The sequence below is a fragment of the Rattus norvegicus genome, chromosome 5, assembly GCF_021556685.1.
Source record: "Rattus norvegicus strain SHRSP/BbbUtx chromosome 5, alternate assembly SHRSP_T2T, whole genome shotgun sequence".
Lineage (NCBI taxonomy): Eukaryota > Metazoa > Chordata > Mammalia > Rodentia > Muridae > Rattus > Rattus norvegicus.
This window is the reverse complement of record NC_141538.1, coordinates 135279357-135295327: the sequence shown is the minus strand read 5'-3', so window position 1 is coordinate 135295327 and position 15971 is coordinate 135279357. Positions and strand designations below refer to the sequence as shown.

Here is a 15971-nt window from a genome sequence, read left to right as displayed (position 1 = left end):
TTAGCTCTCACTGTATAAAGGGAGGAGACCCTGTGTGGCAGGTCTGGAGACCCGAAGGTGCTTTGCTGGGACTGATTGGAAAGTATGCCCCAGGCACTTGCATGACTGAGGAGATGGAGTGAGTTCAGATGAAAGAAATAACCATCTTTGGCTGAGGGTGGCAAGAAGGGACTCTAGGGAGTCAATGCCCCCATCCTGTTCTCTCTCACAAGTCTGCTTACACCACTGATTTTTGATCCGTTGTTCCACTTCCGGGAATCTTTATCTGAAGTCTGTTTCTCCTCTCCAGTAGCTAACTCCGGAACAAGATCAGGGAATCTTCTTGTGTGTGGGATAGAGAGCCCCAAGGGTGTAATTCAGGGCATCTGTCAGCTGGAAGAGGGTTTTGGGTTAGGGCTAACATGGTAGGGTATATAAGGGTGTCACTCCATATGGTGTTGGGGGAAGGGAGGTCCAGATCCCACCTAAGTCTGCATCAATGGGAACCTCTCTTTCAAGGAAGTGGAAGCAGTTGGTGTGTGGGAAGGCAGAGCACTATCTCAGAGGAGTTTGAACCTGGGAATGACCACAAACACACACGTGTGCATACACACATGCACACCAACACATACCCAATAGGGGTGACAAGACGTTCCAAGAAGAGGCCAGGTATTCCAGGTACTAAGTGAGAGCTGCAAAGGCCAGACTACTGGCTTGTGGGAACAAATTTACTTGCTGGTAAATTTGCTTTCATTTAGGTCCCTCGGAGACAACAGGAGAGGAGAACAAGGCAGCAGATGAAGGAAGAGCCCCAGGGCTGTTGGGAACTACCTGGTCCACAGCAGAGCCCCGTGTGGACAGAGAAGAGAGAGCTGATAAAGCCCAGAGTGGCTGGCCGAGGAGTTATCACTGTCAAGGGACGGTGGGCCAGCATGAGCCATCGTCAGCTCTTGCTTGGGTATCTGAAATGCGCAGAGGGGCTGGCTCAGAGTCACAGCATCTTCTCCCAGTCTTCTGTTCCCTGGACCTTCTTCCTGGAGCCCTCCTTATATTTCTATCGGGAACCCTCATCCACCTGCCCAGATCACAGGCGGGGCCCAGACTTCAAGCCTAGCTAGGTCTGAAGAAGGTCTGGGCTTTGCATGGTCCTTGGAGCTCTCCTCTCTTCCCTGCCTGTGCTGGGGGTTGGGCACACTCAACAGCTACTTGTCATACTCTCCTACGCATGCGTGATGTCAATAGTCATCCTTTCCTTCGCACTCGAGATGTCAATAGTTACTTAAATACTGACACAGGTCACTCCTATCCCCACCCAGCCACACATCTGACAGCCTCTCCCATGGACATTCCCAGGGTCTCAGAGACCATCTTGTCCAGTCACACACTCCTCTCCCCTGGGATCCCCTCCTAGATCTCCAAAGTGGGCTGGTGCCAGGCTGCTGAAGTGTTTAGCTATAGGCTGCCACCACCTCAGGATCCCGGTGTTCATCAGAGGCTCCCAGTCAGTCCCTCCCCCACCTGCACATCACAGAGTACTGACTCAGAAAGGGCTTTATTGAATGAGGCGACAGCTGGAATGGTGTGTGGCACAGTCATTGCGGTGGGTGCTGCTAGGTGGGTGTTGCTAGTAGTGAAAATCACACACAGACCTTCGGGATTGAAAAGACTCCTCACCACGGAGGACCCTAGCCTCAGCTCCCTTGACCTTTGCCAGACAGAAAGGATGGGTGTGCTGTAGCCAACTTATCCTGAAGTCAGAACCTTTGTCCCCCAATTAAACCTAAAGGGTTTGTTGCACTCGAAACAAGAAGGGCAGGAGGGCTGCATGCCTGTCAGTGCACAGGGCCTGGTAGAGCAAGCTCGACCTTCATCCCTCTTTCCACTCCGAAGGCCTAGCTAGATCCTCTAGATTGGATGAAGTTTCCTTCACAGTGTTCAGACATCACGGGGAAGGGACAGGTTTCCAGGATCCGGGGTGCAGTTTCATCAATGAGGAGAAGAGGATGAAGTAGAGCTTAGAGACCCCGCCCACGAGGTCAAAGCTCTTCTCTCTTTGGAGTGTGAGAACCAATCCCATCACTACATTCTCCCAACTGGAAGTTTACAGATGGTACAGATGAGGTCACTTCTGCTCAGTTTTGGACCTTCTCTATCCACTACAGCATCCCCCCAAACCCCCCACCCCAATGCGCTTCTCCTGGCCCACTAGGAGGCAGGTAGGTCCCGAGGGAAGTTGACCTGGGTCCCTTCATTGCGCGGCAAGTAGGGGGCTGCGGTTGCAGGTGCCGGAGGGTCCAGGGCAAAGAGGCCTGGGCCAGGGCTGGAACGGCTGGAGGATGCAGCCGAGGCAGCTGGACTGAGCTGCACCGCCGTCGTGTCCTGCGCCGTGCGCTCGCTGCTCTCCATCTCCAGTGCCACAGTCCCTGGACGCCCGCCGCCCTGACCCGCAGTGGCAGAGGAGCGCGTGCGGGGAGCTGGGCCCCGGCGGCTGCACAGGCAGCAGGCAGCAAAGAAGCCAAGCGCCAGCACGAGCAGTGCGGGCCCCACCACCAGCGGTACGTTGTGTCCCGGCAGGAAGGTTGAGAAAGCTCCCACCAGTGTCACGTTCAGGCCTGCCAGCAGCACGCACAAGCCACAGGCACAGCATAGAGCAGGCGACGGCAGGCCCCGCAGAAGGCTTCGGGAACGGCCGGGGGGCGCTGGGGTCAGGGTCTCTGTGCTCTTCTTTGCTTGTGGCATCGGCCCGCCCACGTCCTGCTCGCATCAAGCTCTGCCTGCCCAGAACAGTACACAAGTCAGGGTTCTGCAGGCACACAGCAAGAGTGTGAGTAAGAGGGGATGGAGCTTATTAACCTCCAACCTGGGTTCATTTCTTTGGCTGCGTTCAAAGGAAAGAATCTGCAGAGTGTTCCCCTATCTAGTCCCTGGAGTCCCCACCACCAATCTTACCCGGACACCTCTCCTCCAGGAAGCCCTTAGGCTGAATTAAGAGACTAGTTGTAAAGTGCAGGTCGCTGGATAAATGAACTGTTTCTCTCTCTTATTCCTTAGTCCTAACCAAAAGGCAGCTTTGGGGTTTTAAACAAAGTGGTGGAGGCCTGGGGATAATCTGGTCTAGTTTCTTCTTGCACATGTGAAGAAAATGAAGCACAGAGATGTCTAGCAATTTACTCAAGAGCCAGACCCAGGACCTACGAGACCTGCTGTATGCCCGATACTACGCTCTGGTAGACGTGACAATGACATTAACTTTCCTGAACATCACATATGCGGCTCTGGTATGGGTGGCCAGTGAGCCTGATGAAGCTTCTGATGTTCAGCTGTTCACTGAGGGGGCCATTTCCCTGTGATCTGGACTCCTGACCCCTTTCTAGACCGTAATTCTAGTAAATTCCAGGTCCCCTCCATTTCGCCACCTAGGATCCTGCAGTTGGACCTAGCTTCAGAAGCCTTATCTACGGGGCTGGAGGGTGGGGGTGGGGTGAGGAGATGGCTCAGTAGGTAAAAATGCTTGCTGCCCATGGCTGACAACCTGAGTCTGATTCCTGGAACACAAGTAAAATGTTCTTGAAACAAGTAAAAGCCAGATGTGGGGGTCAGCATCTGTAATTCCAGCACCCCTATTGCAAGATGGGAGGTGGAACAGGAGAAACATCTGGAAGCTCATTGCACAGCCAGCCTAGGGTACACAGTACAAAGGCAGAAACAAGAGAGACTCTACCTCAAAGCTTAAAGCAATAGGGTTGGAAAGAGCCAAGTAAAAATTGTCCCCTGACCTCCACTCATGTGATTAGCATATATGTACCTTCAGTTACACATGCACATACAAAACAGATTAAGAATGAAAGACCAATCTATGGATGTTGAAACGCCTTTCTTGAGATCTCTCTAGTTCTGGGAATACCATTGGTCTGGTAAAACCAGATCTATGCAGAAGTAACAACAACATAGTCACCCTGTCAGAAGGTGACTTCTCAAACAAAACAAAGCAAGAGCAGGACACAGGGGTACCTGCCAGCACATCGATTCCAACACGTGAGTGGCAGAGGCAGATGGTTCTTTGTGATTTCTAGGCCAGCCTGGCCTACATAGTTAGACTGTCTCATAATCATCAAAAACAACCCCAAAGTCCCCCACCGAACTCCAGCATTTATGACCTTTTATTTGGGAATTCTGACTTTTTTTTTTTTTTTTTTAAAGATTTATTTATTTATTATATATAAGTACACTGTAGCTGTCTTCAGATACACCAGAAGAGGGCATCGGATCTCTTTACAGATGGTTGTGAGCCACCATGTGGTTGCTGGGAATTGAACTCATGACCTCTGGAAGAGCAGTCGGGTGCTCTTAACCTCTGAGCCATCTCTCCAGCCCGGGAATTCTGACTTTTAATATGAGGTCATTGAGACCTGTGAGCTGCCCAGAGATCGTGGAACAATGTCAGAAAAAGGTCCTACGTAGAGAGGGGAGTAATCCGGTAACTCCGTGGATGGCACTGCGAGAGAGAACGGCCTAACCTGTGAGGGCCAGAAGAGCCCTCCCGACCCCTTGCCTTCCTTCCGTTGCTGCAGTCAATCCTCTTGGCCCTTTGTGTTTTCTTCCCAGTTAAAGTCCTCAAGCCCAGGACTTGAGCACAGAGCTCTGAACAGGGAATTGTGTGCACTAAAATATCTTGGCTTTAGTGACTCCTCCAAGTTGTCTAGTCCATGGAGATAGCCTAGACCAGGCCTACGCTGGGCATTAAAACCAGGGCCTCAAGCACGGAAATCATGTCCTCTATGTCTGAGCTAGATCCTTAGACTTTTTTTGTTTGTTTGTTTGTTTGTTTAAACAGGTTCATGCTAAATTGCTAAGCTGCCTAGGGTGTCCTTGAACTTGTGATCCTTCTGCTCCACACTCCTGAAGAGGTTAATTTACCAAGGCCTCTATAGATAGAAGTTGAGGCGTGGAATGAGAAAGGTCATGGAGGGAGACTGCTGTCAAGCTTTTTCCAGTGCATACAGGGTGCTGACCACTGATGACTGCTACCCATGATCCTGGCTAAGCAGTTCCCTCTCTCTGCTGCCCTGCCTCTGGCCAGGAAGACCTTGTGATCTCTATCTGGAAGTCTGGAGTAGAAGCAGTTTGGGGAAGAGTCAGGGAAGGAACTTGGGGATGGAAAGTAATCAGGTTTGGACTTTGAGCTGATGGGCGACTTGAAACAGCTGGGACCTCTCCTCAGGACTTTGACCTTAGCTGTCTGAGCATAAAACATAATGGGTAATGGTTATCTCTGAACTGAGGTCTCTTGTCAATCTGATGCCCCATGCTTAACTTCCTGAGGTTTGTGAAGGTAAAAATGGGATCCTGTTTAGAAATTCCTATCAAAACATCACAGGGAATCATAAAAGAAACCCACTGACCAGTACTTAAATATTTCTGCAAATTCTTTGTTTTGGGTTGAATTGAGCCATTCCCTAGAAGTCACTGTTGTACCTGGGTTCTGTCTCTCTCGGTCTCTCTGTCTCTGTCTCTCTGTCTCTGTTTCTCTCTTTCTCTGTGTGCTTACATACATGCGTGTGTGCATTAGCATTTAGGTCAGAGAAAACATCATGTTCCTCAGATACCTCTCTCTCTCTCTCTCTCTCTCTCTCTCTCTCTCTCGTTTTTAAGCCTGTAGCTGAGCCGTGTGGTGGTGGCACATACATACCCTTTGATACCAGCACTTGGAAAGCAAAAGCAGGCAGATCTCTGAGTTCAAGGCCAGCCTAGTCTACAGAGTTCCAGGACAGCCAAGGCTACACAGAGAAACCCTGTCTCAAAAACAAACAAACAAACAAACAAACAAACAAACAAAAACAAACCAAACAAACCAAGACTGCAGCCACTGATTGTAATTACCCAGGTAACCATTAGTACCTGGGGTGGTCATCAGTAGGTGGAGCTAAGAGCTAGCTCCTTGAGGGGAAGTTTCTACCTGAAACCCCTATGCCATCCTGCCTCAGACCATGGCTCTGAGACTTCTGTGTCCAGTAAGAGCAACTTCGTGGCTGGTAGTGACTGCTAGGCTTCCAGCTCTGGCTCCTGCTGTAAGATCCTCTGGGTAAAAGCCTCAGGACTTAGACAAAGATATTAGCCACTGGCTCCCTTGTCCTCCATGTGTGACCAGTCTTTTGCTCAGTTAAAGTCCTTGTCCCTTGAGTGGGAACTCTTCTTTTTTTCTTAGTTCCTAAAGTTTGGGCAAGGCCTCTCCTCTGGAAGCCTGGACTAATGCTCACCCTATCCTTAACTCCTCCCACCCTCAGGAAACCTCCCCCACTGCTGTTACTCACTGCCTGCTGGGGCTTATTCATTACACTGACAGTTCTCAGCTCTTGCCAAATGGATTCTGCCTCTCCAGGGTCTAGAGAGATACCATCATCCCTTCCCAATCAATGGCTAGAAGTTTCCCCACCCTTTGACATATGAAAACACCACACACACACACACAAACACACACACACACACACACACACACACACACACACACACACACCCCAACCTAGAAACAATGCTTGAGGAGGAAGAGGATGTTTGGAAGGCTGGGCTTTCTAGTGTGTGTGATTCCTGGACTCTGTCATCCCATCTCCCAGTGTGCTGCCGCCCACCACCCTTACTCACTACATACACACTCATGGACCAGACATCCAGGACACTGATGCATGGAGAACTGCAGACATGGGCTGACATATTCCCATCTGAAGCAGATGAGCTTCTGCTTAGCAGCTGTGTCGCTAGATACCTCCTGCTTGGTGGTGATGGAGGGTCAGTGAGGGGCCTGAGAGCAGTGTCCCTAGGAGAGGTCATGGGGTGAGGAGTTCTGATTCAGGTGTTCCCATGACGCCCTCCTGCTTACAGTGGTCTTCATGCTTCTAGCCAGCAAGCAGCTCCAGACCCTCTCATGGGCCATTTCCCTGTCACACACCTACCTGTGAGGTAGGAGTCCCACTTAAATGGTCTCTACGGGCTCTCATTCTAGCACAGCAGCTGGTCCAAGGGACAAAGGACTCTGCATTAGTCACAGTCCTGTGTCGGTTAGACCAACCTTTTTACCCATACAGGTAACAGTGGCTCTGCTGCCGTGGGTCTTCTATTTCTGCTCAGTTCTTCCTGGTGCTCTCCGATGTGTTCCTGGCTCCTAGCCAGGGCACCTTTGCCTTCACGACAGTAACTCAGCTACCTGGAGCAACAGGAGCGATGGTTGGTGGGGACTTTACACTGCTGGAGTGGGGTTGTCCTTCCTTCACCTCCTTCTGAGGCTTGGTGTCTAGCCCCACTTATCCCTTCTCCCTGTCCTAGCTTGTCCAGAGCCTGCAGTCCTCCTGGCCTTTGCTCCCTCAGTTCTTCGACATCTTATCTCCGTTGTCCAGTTCCCTCACCACATTTCAGCTACCCTGACCTCATTGTGACCTGCAGGACTTCGTCATCCTTGGCATCACCCCAGACCAGCCCACCTTGGAGAAGTCTAACATCCCATTTCCCACTACCCCCTGCTTCCATCGAAGTACAGACTATGATAGCACCTACTGTGTGCCCAGTGATATTCCAAGCTGCTATGGTTCAAGTATGACTTGTCTCTCCCAAACTCAAGAAATCAGACCTCTTACGGGTGGGGCCTGAATGCCAGGACAATCACTTTTAAAAAGTAATCGGGAGCTGGGCAAGGTGCGCAAGCCTTTAATTCCAGTATTCAGGAGGCAGAGCCAGCCTTATATGTAGAGTGAGACCCTGTCTCAAAAAATATAGGGAATATAGGCCAGCCCCCTTCTCTTGGACCTCCCAGTCTCTAGGATAGTGTAAGTTACTGTAAGTTCCCCAGTCTTAGGTTTTGCTATAGTATTAGAAAATGAACAATGGGGGTTGGGGATTTAGCTCAGTGGTAGAGCGCTTGCCTAGCAGGCACAAGGCCCTGGGTTCGGTCCCCAGCTCTGAAAAAAAAGAAAAAAGAAAAAGAAAAAAGAAAGAAAGAAAAAGAAAATGGACAATGAGATAAACCCTTTACATATGTTAATTCATTTAATCCTACGGCAATCCTAAGAAGTAAACATATTACCATCCCTTTAGACAAATAAGGCAATACAGAGTCAGGTCAAATTAGTTATCCGAGCTCACACACCTGGTGGTGATACATGGCAAGGCCCAGTGTAAAATCTAGGCTGTGCCTCCAAGTCTGTACCTAAGCCACTGCAGTTCCAGGACTGTCCCTCGCTGTAGCTGTTCCTTGATGGCGTAAAGCCCTCAGAGCTGATCCCCATGGTCCTCATGTCTCTGATTTTTTTCTCTGTCCACTTGTGATCCATACTGAGTTTATGTTAGCTACTTTTGTGACTTTTCTCATCTTTCTGTCCTGCCAAGTGCTGACCGGCAAAGCTCAACCCTGTCTAAGTCCGGCTTCCTGCCTTCTCAAGTCTTTACCCAAACTCTTAAGCCTGGGAGATGAGAAGAAATCCCACTGGGCATCACCAGCCCACTGTGTGCCTGCCTTCCAGCCTGAGGGAGACTCTCAGTGGACCATACCTCCCCCTGGGAACTGCTGCCTGTCCCATCTTCAACCCAAGTCAATCACGGTTTGAGTTAGCAATCTCTTTCCTTCTTTAATACATGGCCTACAAAGGACCACTCTAGTCTGGTTTCTGTCCCATCATGTTCCTGCCTCTATTCATCAGGATCACTGGGGACCCCTTGACAAGCTGTTCAGGATTGACTTTCAGCTTTTGAAGCCTCCTGAGCCACACTTCCTGGGAACACTGCCTCTTTATGTATATTTCTTTCCCACAAAAGCCACAAACTCAGGACCCAAGCTTGGCCCTGGTCCCTCTCACCCTCAGGCTTCTCCTCCACACATCTGCAGCCCCTCTTGGGGCCTTTAAATCCTTGCCACAGACCTTTGCAGCCCATCCTTTTTTCTCTCTTGTCCTGTAACTGACCTTGCTCATTCTCTATTTCTTCTCATCGTTAAAACCCTCCTGGACCATCTGCTGCTCCCCTGGCCCAGATTCCTCCAGGTAACCCTCTGGATTCTGCTCTGTGGAGCTGAGCTCACCGGCTTTCCAGAGCTGGTCTCCAAGTCAGCTCTGTCCTCAGCTGGTTCCCCCAACTCTACCTTCCTGTGTAGATGGTGTGCCACTCAGTTCAGGGTTCCCGAGTCATGGGGCTTCCTGTGTCTAGGACTGCAGGCCCCACCTGAGGTACCTGTCTCTTCTCAGTCCTCTGCGATTAGTAGGGACACAAATGGAAAGGCAACACTGGTCAGAGAAGCCAGGGAAGGCTGTCTTCTGGGCTTCACTTATTTCTCAGATTTGGAATTGCTATCTGCCGGTTTCTCTCAGCTTTGGACATTGGAGAAAGCATAGAGAGTCAAGGGAAGCTATAGGGTAGATTCAACTGTTAAGAGCAGCAGGGACCAGGGTAGAGTAGGGGAACCAAGGCAGCCAGCCAATCTCTCCCCTGTTTTCTTATCCCTCTTTTTCTTTTAAACTTGTTTTCTCAAGGCCCCTTGTCTGGTACCTGGAGATGCAGGATAAGCATCTCCCCCTTTCCTTCAGCAATCCCTCCAGAGTCCTTGCCCACTTATCAGCATTCCCTTCCCCCAATTTCTGCAACTTCACTTGCCTGAGAGAGTGTGTGGACACTCCCCTGCTGTGACCCGGCTGACCCCTGAGGGGAGTCTCAGGGTCCAAGTGTTCAAGGGGTTGGTTGGTCCAGCACAAGGCGCGGGATCCGTGCCTCACCTGGGAGAGCTGGATCAGTAAACGACCTCTAGGTAGGGGCTCCGGGAGGATGGGTGCGCCAGGCTGAGATGAGCGGTCAGTTTCTCTTTGTCGGGTCTCAGCGGCTTCAGTGGAGACCTTGGCAGCATCGGCAGTGAGTGGGAGGCAGCGGCGCGGGCTGGGACAGCAGAGCCTGGCTGTGGTCTACAGCATCCTCGCGCTGCTGGCGGAGCCCCTTTCCAGTGTGGGCGGCAAATCTCGTCGGGCTCCCACCCGTTGCCTCCAGCTGAGAAGCCTAGCACACGTCCTTCTCGCCTTCGCTCCTTTGAGTTCGTGGGTTGTGAGCACCCCAGCAACTAATTCCCCACCGCCCACGTTGTCTAGGCTGTAGTTTTTCCCACCCTGTGTGGAAACAGTGCAGCTCCTTTCAGGACGCCCCTACCTGCATTCTCTAGCATTTCTGCAGTCTTGGAGGGCCTGGTGCTGCGGAGGGGGCAGGCAGAGTTTTCCCAGAGGTGAAACTTCGAGGTTTTTTTTTTCCCTTCCCTAATTAGACATGAGTCCAGAGAGGGGCGTGGCCACACGCCTCTATAGGCATGAGAGGAAGGTCCAGAGGCAGCTTGAGGCTGGATTTTGTTGCAGAGAGGCTTGGATAGACACGGAATAATGTGGCTGGCAGACTCCTCTGCCCACTGCCCCTTCATTCATCTATAAATGCCTTCACAAATCCACCTGATGTGTCTGTCCACAGAGCACGGGCCAATGAGGATCTGTCCGCCATCAGGTCCAAGGCTCCCAGCTTCTTGCTTGACCCCTGGAGGCCTGGACCAAGATGAGAGTTTCATTTCCACTTCCTTAGCTTGAGCAGTTTTCCTCCAAAGAGATCCAGTGAGGATGTGACTTCAGGGGGCTGCCCAGATCACGTATCATCCAGCTGTGATTTACCGCTGCGTTCTCTGAACTGGATCTTTGTGGGCCAGGGTCCAGGTGTTGGGACTTCTGCAAACATCCAATTTCCTTTCTGAGTAGACTCCTTGAAGAGCTCTCTCTCCCACTGTCCACTCCTATATGTGTTAGGACACTGGAGGGTCTGTTGCTGCTCAAATACTAACCCAGAACTACATAAACTACTACAAGCTTGGCCCCGCCTCCTCTCTTCTCCAGCAGGGCCAGGAGAGAGGATTTGCCTCACTGGGGCCACTGGGGAGGGTGGGTACTGCTGGAGAGAGGTTTCAGGAAGCCCACCTCAGGGGAAAGAGGGGAATGGTAGGGCCAGGCCTCCAGAACTGGCACTCGCCTCACGCTCTGCCAGTTTCTCCAATGGATGTAGCGCTTGCTTTCTTCATGTTTTAATTTATTCCTCAACGGTCACAAATATGTCTCTGTGCCTGGCCCCTTGGGTATCAGGCGTTTACCACCTCCTATTTTAGGGCTACTCTGTCTGGGAAGGTAAATAGAGGGGATCCACCTTCTCCTCAGCTTCGGTTTATGTCTGTGATTCTCACCCTCTGTCTTTCACAGAGGACTGAGGAGGAATGGGAGGAAGGGGTTCCTCATCCATCAGGGGAGAGGGTGAGTGGTGATGGTGCTGAGGAGGAGGAAGAGACAAGTGATGAGAGCAGGCACAAGGGCGGTGGATGGATGTTAGCCCGCTGCTGGCAGGGACCTGAGCTCTGAGGAGAACTGTGGAGACCTGGCTTTTTCTGGTCACCTAATGAGTCCTATCTCATCTGCCCAACATGCGCTCTCCCGTGTTGCCTGTTTTCCAAGGCCACTGGATAAATTCTGTGTGCCTGGTTCTCTGCTCTCATGCCTAACAAGGAGAAGGAGACCAGAGCCACTGAGGTGATCAGCTCTCCTTGGAACTATTGGGGCACTGTCAGAGAAGGCGTCTGAGAAGAGTCACTTGCGAGAATAAGACAGTTCCCACCTTGTCTTCTCAAAGCAGATGTCTGTGGAGATCAAACAATGTTGCTGTTCCTGGAGCTGCAGACACGGAGGCTGTGGCAGCCTTCTGCCTGGGCATGTGCTCCTGAGCCTCTCTAGCTCAAACCTTACTGTGGAGATGCCATAAGGTAGCTCCCAGGAGAGCCTAGTGGGTAGTTTTTTTCAACTTAATTTAAGCCGCTAGCATTTGCAGCTAGTGTGTGCTTTGCCTTGTGCTAGGGCCTGGGGGGAGCATCATTCACCATAGTTAGGTAGGCTCGAGAATTGTTTTTTGTGAGCACTAGGCATAGAGCTGAGTAGAGTGATTGTCTAGTGTGTACAAGACCCTGGGCTCAGTACTCAGAACAGAGAACAAATGAAAATGCTAACTTTAGCATCGCTGAGCATTTAAGATAAGCTTAGGCTATGAGGTCCTGCCTTAAAACAAACATGGTTGTCTTTGTGAAGAAGAAGCCAAGTCTTCCTGGAGGTTCCAAGAGTGAGAGGGACACAGGCTGCTAGACTAAGACAAGGGGGACATGTAGCTATGGGATTCTGAGCTGGCCTTGTAGAGGAAACAAGGAGCCTTCTTTTGAAGAGGAATGGGAAGAACTGGAGATGAGGGGAGAGGGGTGTGTGTGCAGCCAGGTACTTCACAGCCCTGAGTGAAGGTGTTCAGTAGCAACAGTGCCAGCATGGACTTAGGTGGAAGTTCCCCTCCAACAGTCACCTCTGCTCCTGACAAACACATGACAGCCTCAGCCAGGACCCCCATCTGTGGTCCCTGTAGTTAGCTTCTATAGCCAGGATAAAACAACCATCTCTAACTCTAGTCAGGGCCCTGGACCAAATGGCAACAAGGGATCAATAAAGGAACAGAGTTGAGATGTTGTACAGAACAATGAGCCCAGAGAAGAGGGTCCTGTGGGTCTTTCCACAATGCCAGGAGTGAAGGAATCTGTTAGGGAGAGCCTCACTGGAAGAGAAGGTAGGCCCAGTATTCCCAGGCTCATTCTGCATCTTCCAGCTTAAAGGATGGCCCTGAAACTGGAGTATGGGGAGTGGGGAGGGTGAGACAGGAGGTCGTTCTCAGCCCTCCTCGGTTCCCCGGCCTCCAGGCTTCAGCTTCTCCAGGGTTCTGGTCACCGTGGACAGGCCGCTGCGGGCTCCTGGAGGAGACAATAGGACAGGGATGTCTCAGTACAGATCCCTATTGAGTTGTCAGATCAGAAAGCCCAAAGAGAGCAGGGGACAGGATGCTCTAGGGCCCCAGGGCAGAGCGGGGACGGAAAGGGAGATGAGGGAGTCCTAGGGACCAAGAACAGCCTGAGGAACACTCAGCGGGAGCCGCTGCTCCAGTCCTGGTCCCACTGCCTCCTAGATGTGATCTTGGGTGTGCCATGCAATCTTTCTGTGCCTCAGTTTCCCAACTATACTTAAAAAAACCAAAGGAACAACAACAAAAAAAGAAGTTTATTGTAGTACTTCCCAGCATGTGGTTTGCAAGAACCAAGCTGTAAATATATGTAAAGTGGTTGGGGCAGCATCTGGAATGGACCCTTCTGTTGAGTTAACATTAGGAGAAGGACATAGCAGCATACAGGGTTGGGTTGCCTTGGAGACACTCCTTTCTGGGTTTCCCAGTGTGGAGAACAAGGTCAGGAAGGGAGAGGATGCCTAGTTTCAGGTATCATTGTCAAGAGCCACATTTCAGCACTGGGGACCGTGGACAGTAACCAGGGCATGCGGCCCAGTGGGTAAGGGAAGAGGAAGCAGGAGGCCCTCCGTCCTGTTGGGCTGGGCAGAGAAACCCTACCGACAAATAAGAAGGGCTTGTGCATATGGAAGCTGACCCAACACCACTGCTTTGCTGGGGTGGGGACCCCTCCCTGCCCATGGCCTTCAAGGCTCCTCTCAGGACCTACAATACAGAGCTGCCCAGTCAGATAGCAGAGACAAAAGATGGAGCTCCGAACTTTAGGCACTTACCTTCTTTATTGCTATTGTTGCTAGATCTTCCCTCTCCATGGTCTGGTCCTGAGTTAGGATGGATTCTCAGGTTTCCTGCAGGATGAGAGTACCCAATTCCCATCTACTGGGTCATTCCCAAATCAAGCTCAGATGAGAAAGGAAGTTCTTTCTGTTGTCTAATCTCCGTTGGTGGCTATCTCTGCTCTCCTCTAGGTCACTTTATCTAGGCTGATTTATGGAGGGGCAGAAGAAATGAATCCTTGAAAAAATGGTAGTGGTAATGGCTTTTGTTTTATTTTGAGACTGGGTTTCTCTGTGTAGTCCTGGTTGTCTTGGAACTACCTATGTAGACCAGGTTGGCCTGGAACTTGCTTTGTAGACCAGGCTGGCCTTGAACTCAGAGCTCTGCCTGCCTCTGCCTCCTCAGTGCTGAGATTAAAGGTGGCCAGAGGTGGTAGGTTTTCGAGGAGGCAAGTAGGTGTATGTGAAGCTCCACAGGACTGAGGGTGTTGGGAGTTTGGGTGCAGGCTGTGGAAGTAATGTAGGAACTATTAAGAGGTTGTGGGACCCAAGGCGAAATGGAGGTCTTTACAGGGCCGGGGATGAGAGTGTCATCTGGAGAGCTCGGAGACTTTGGAGAACAAAAAGACTCTTACGGGAGACAGATACCTGAGGTTTTGCCATGTCTCCTCAGGCAGCTGCTGGATTCTGCTACTCTGTAGCCATGGTGACACTGGCATACCACACACACACACACACACACACACACACACTTTTCCAGGAGCAGTCTCACGTATGGGCATGTTCCCTGACAGTCACTCACAGGTTTGCACACAACGGTCTTGCACACTCCTTGTCAAAGGGTTTGTGGGGGAGGAAATGCTCACCTATGGCAGGTAGGATGTGGTCCAGGTTGAACCGAGCCTTCAGGAAGGGGTAGGCGAAGATGAGGAGCCCTGAGGAGGGACACAGAGGATGCTGTGATGGGGGAAGTCCTGACGGTTTGAGGTGCAGGAGGCTGTGGGTGAGTGGTTTGTTTATGAAGGTGATGTAGGAAGGCACAGGAACAAAGGATCAGGACTGTGGGGGTGTAAATGGTGTGTGCGTGCGTGCGTGTGTGTGTGTGTGTCCCCAGCACTCAGCCCTGGCTGGGGATTCAGTACCTACCTGGGAAGGAGCTATGGACTGCAAGCCACAGGTTTGCAGGCTCTACTCTGCTCAGGTGAAGAGCAAGTGACCGCTTTCCTTCTTTGGCTAGAACTGGGCCAGGTGACACTTATATCACTGCCCCCTCCCCTTCCATCTCAAGCTCTCTCCTCTCCCAAGACCTCTAGTGTGGCCTTCTGGGCTTCACTGCCGCTTCTCCCAGACCTGATGGCCAGGAAGCCACAGGTAGGAACCTGCCATGCTGTCCTCCCAGACCATGTTCCTGGCACTGAGTGTTTAAAGATTGGAGTTCCAGGTTCTCCTGGGACAGGGGCTGGGGTGAGAGATGGCATTCTACATCAATGGGCCTGGCCAGACAGATAGATAGACAGACAGACAGAGACACAGCTGCTGCTGCTGACACAATGGAGGAGAATCTTTTGTCTGTCCCGTTGTACAGGCCTCTATCACCCCACTCCAACCAGGCTGATGAATCCTGCCACAAACACAATATCCCACCAGGTAGTACAAGAGGTGTGGGATACCAGTCTGTCCTCCCTTGTCCTCCCAGCACACTCAACCAACCCCCAGCCAGCTCTCCTTCCTGCACTCCGAGGCTGCACTGTTTATAACACTCTCTCCAGCCAACTCCCACTGACCAGACCAGCCCTTCACCTCTTATTCACCTCACCAGACCACTGCTTCTCAGAAAAATCCCCTCCCTCTGTCCCAGTCCAGTTTCCACTCACCAAGTCCAGCAGCACCAAGAAAGGTACCACCCACGGCAGCAGCAGCCTTGGACACAGAGACACCAATGATGATGCTGCCGGCCACCAGGCCGAGGGCCACACAGGCCAGCTGCAGGCAGCGGAAGTCTCTGGTGCTAATGGGGATGTCCATGCAGGTCTACCCAGGACGATGCTTCCAGGCCTCCTGGAAGTCTTGGTCTTCTTGGATGGATGCTTGCTTCCTTGTTGGGGCGCCACATCCAGGGTGGAAACTCCTGGACTGTAAGTCTTTAGGCCGGTCTGGGTCTGGATTTATCTGCAACCTTATCCTACGGCTTTCCAGGGGGCAAGAGGCCTAGCTTGATCTCTTGACCAGTCTACTCTCCCTCCTGTGAAGGGCTCTGAAGCCAGAGGCCCCTCTTGGGGTTCCTGCTTGGCCACATTTCCACTTTGGCCAGGGTTCTAGAGAGGTGGGTCTGCCCCATGGGGTCTT

The 15971-nt window shown here is 51.6% G+C and overlaps 2 protein-coding genes across 3 annotated transcripts; both read right to left on the bottom strand.

Moving 5' to 3' along the window:
* Nucleotides 1–1516: 1516 nt before the first annotated feature.
* Nucleotides 1517–2995, bottom strand: Tmem275 (transmembrane protein 275). Of its 2 annotated transcripts, XM_087660179.1 has the most exons (2): nt 2929–2995; nt 1517–2753 (listed from the first exon to the last, which is right to left on the bottom strand). In XM_087660179.1, the coding sequence occupies exon 2, from the start codon at nt 2716–2718 to the stop codon at nt 2185–2187; it is 534 nt and encodes a 177-aa protein (XP_087516305.1). In that variant the 5' UTR covers nt 2719–2753; nt 2929–2995; the 3' UTR covers nt 1517–2184.
* A 9558-nt stretch (nt 2996–12553) lies between these two features.
* Nucleotides 12554–15971, bottom strand: Kncn (kinocilin). Its single transcript, NM_001402231.1, is given in 4 exon segments — nt 12554–12802; nt 13623–13697; nt 14492–14560; nt 15500–15971. Coding segments are annotated over 4 exon segments (375 nt in total). The 5' UTR covers nt 15651–15971; the 3' UTR covers nt 12554–12722.

What these genes read in the sequence shown, in the direction of transcription:
- Tmem275 (XM_087660179.1), bottom strand. Translation starts at nt 2,718, where the DNA reads ATGCCACAAGCAAAGAAGAGCACAGAGACCCTGACCCCAGCGCCCCCC.